Source organism: Clytia hemisphaerica, unplaced genomic scaffold, assembly GCF_902728285.1.
Source record: "Clytia hemisphaerica strain Z4C2 unplaced genomic scaffold, Clytia hemisphaerica genome assembly, whole genome shotgun sequence".
Lineage (NCBI taxonomy): Eukaryota > Metazoa > Cnidaria > Hydrozoa > Leptothecata > Clytiidae > Clytia > Clytia hemisphaerica.
Genome location: NW_027104353.1, coordinates 629176 through 632189, shown reverse-complemented (window position 1 = coordinate 632189; position 3014 = coordinate 629176). Strand labels below are relative to the sequence as shown.

Below are 3014 nucleotides of genomic sequence, written 5' to 3'. Positions count from 1 at the left end.
AAAATACTAATCATACAATAGTAATTGTTATACATTTTTTCTTCCGAAACACTTCTCCGGACTTCATCAGGAATTAACTAACTTTCTACTTTCCTACCGATGACCTCATTAAAACAAATAAGTACAGATTTGACCAAACAAACCGTTAAACCCCTTCAAAGTCACACACGCATAACTGCTACTTTTCGTTCTAATAGTTTGACATAATTCTTAAAAATAAATAAATGACACAATCTGACACATGTGGCTTGATTCTGTCAATAATTTTAATAAACACACAATAATAGCCCTGAATTTCAGACCGTGTTTAAATGTAGTTTAAAAAGTCAACATAGCTTGTGGGACGTTCAAACACAGTCCAAAGATTGATCGAGAAAATTTCCCACCTCTTTCTCCGCTTTTGATATTTTGATAATGTTAGAAGAAAATATTTTCGGGACTAAACCTTCCCCATTTAAGGACTGTTAACACAAAAACAAACACTATAAAATTAAGGGACTAAAGAAAAACCTTCGTGGAGGGGATGTGGGACTCAGATATAATTTAAAACTCAATAATATAGACACGTAGTTCATCTTTTTGTGGGAATATTATTTTTCAAGATGGCTGACCGACAAGAAGGATATGGATTTACTAAAGAACTTCACGATAAAATGGCATTCAAGTACGATATTGACCAAGGTTTGTTTCTTTTATCATTTCCAGTCTTGCACGTTCAAAAGGCTTCGAAAGCTAAATGCCTTTTGCACTGTAAGTTCGACAAGGTAGCCGATAGATGTCCGTGGCAGCCCAGAATTTATATATGTGTGTGTGTGTGTTTTTCTCCGAAGAAGACGGCTAGCTACTGATTTGTCTAGGATATCAACCGAGGAATTTTACCGTCTTCGATTTTGCATGGCAGAACTGTGGGTTACTCCAAATCGTACCAGTCATTTTCGTCCTCAAAAGTGCAAATACATAAACTCGTGATTAATCTTTATTTAACAAACTGATGGGAGAGGGCTTTTGACTGAAACACCTTATAAGGGTGGACTCTAACTGATGCTGATAAATACATACCCCTGTCTCACTGACCCGGTGGAAATTTCATAGCAATTTGCAATAGAATTTAAAGCAACTATAGCCCTTTGTTTTATGACTGAGGACATTTATTTCCATTGTTTTCAATCCTAAAAATCCAGTGGGGACGGCAATTCCAGATCAAAACTTCACAGTGGGGATAACTACTCCTCTTTTCTCAACGGGGACAGAATTCGAGAGATCTTTCACCACCAGGGATGAATTTCGAGCATATTTTTCCAGTGGGGTGGAGGTTCCACCGGGTCTGTGACACAAGGTGTATAAATGGAATTTGATTGAAGTTTATAATGATATTTATCGTTGTTATTTCTTGGGCATTAGCTGAATATAATGATACAGGAATGTAAAAAGTTTCACTTTGAACTTTTTAGAACAAGAAGCTATCGAATGGATCATGCACCATGTCAAAGACTGTGATTTAGAGGATGTACGAGGTGCTGAAAGTCTTCAAGCCAAACTCAAGGATGGAAAAATCCTTTGTCAACTCATCAACGCTATTGAACCAGGGAGCGTCAAGAAAATCAACGAAAGTGAAATCGCTTTCAAGCAAATGGAAAATATTGATAATTTCTTGAAAGCTTGCGAAAATTATGGATGCAAGAAAGTCGATCTTTTCCAAACAGTGTCCTTATATGACGGAATCAATATGGCTGAAGTATTGACTACTCTCTTTGCTCTTGGACGTAAAGTAAGCCAAAAGGGAAAGAGAGGTATCGGCCCAAAGGAATCAGAAGAAAATAAACGGAATTTCACAGAGGAACAACTTCGAGAGGGAAATTCGCATATCGGTCTACAAGCAGGATGGAACAAGGGAGCATCGCAAGCAGGTCAAAATTTCGGAAAAACAAGAGCTATCCTTGATTAGTATGCTGTCCTTCTTCTTTGTAAGATTTAGTTAGTTTTATTAACTTTTAACAAAATATTTGTAAAATGAAATGTGATGCCTTCAATAAAATCTTGTTTATAACACCTATATTTTTTAATGGTCCAACATTCAACGAATTTTCCATTCAAGAACGTATTGCTCCTTTCCTCAGTAAAAATGTCTTGAAACTGTTTGATGAAAGTTAAATCCCCCATAAATCCTGACTAAATACCAAAGCTCTCACTTCCTCTGACGATACAGTTGTTTTAAATAAACATTTTGAATAACGATTCTTGACGTATTTGACAATTACACCCCACAGTCAACGGTTGCATATATTCAATCCAATTATAAAGATGTGTCTCCCCTTCGTTCCGCCGATCGTACAAGAAGGTAATATAAATGACTTTGGGTGCACAAACGCCTTCATGTGTTAAACAGAAATAATCATCTGGCCAATTCTGTCCACATTCGATTTCGTTGATGTACCTTGGATAATGCCTTAATGAGAAAACGTTTAGTTAGTTCAAAGTAAAAAAAAAACATAGTTGGATAAATTCACTTGGCAGAATACTTTTTTCAATGATGATTGTTTCAAATTTTCAGTTGTTTTTAGAAAGAGGAAGATTTCACATTAGATATTTTCAATTAAGTCTTAAAAACATAGCTGGTTTTACTGTTAACCTTTAGGCGAGTCTGAGTTTCAAAACTGCCTCTTGATACTAAGGCTCTTTTTAGAACGTCTTGAGAATCAGGCTTTTAAAACAGTAAATCTGTCCAAGTTCGGGTCACTGGGACAGGGGTGTTTATAAGAAATAAGCGTAGAATAAACTACAATCTTGGACAAAAATGTTTGAGAAAAAACACAGGAATTTGCAGTAAAAATGTATAAAATAGCCCCCTCTCTCCAGCTGCAATATTCAGTCCGCAAGGCCGTCACACCAAATATTGAACATTGCAAATGGGGGAAAGGGTGAAAGCAGCTTAGAATTAGCTTTTGTCTCAACATTTTTGTCCATTATTGTACCTTGGTCCAAGATCGATTTGAACATAACATTCAGTACAAAGC

General features: G+C 36.2%; 1 protein-coding gene across 1 annotated transcript; it reads left to right on the top strand.

Moving 5' to 3' along the window:
• Nucleotides 1–491: 491 nt before the first annotated feature.
• On the top strand, nucleotides 492–2053 carry LOC136818068 (muscle-specific protein 20-like). Its single transcript, XM_067074431.1, has 2 exons — nucleotides 492–681; nucleotides 1452–2053. Exons 1-2 carry the CDS (start codon nucleotides 603–605, stop codon nucleotides 1943–1945), a joined length of 573 nt encoding a protein of 190 aa, XP_066930532.1. The 5' UTR covers nucleotides 492–602; the 3' UTR covers nucleotides 1946–2053.
• The last annotated feature ends 961 nt before the right edge of the window (nucleotides 2054–3014 follow it).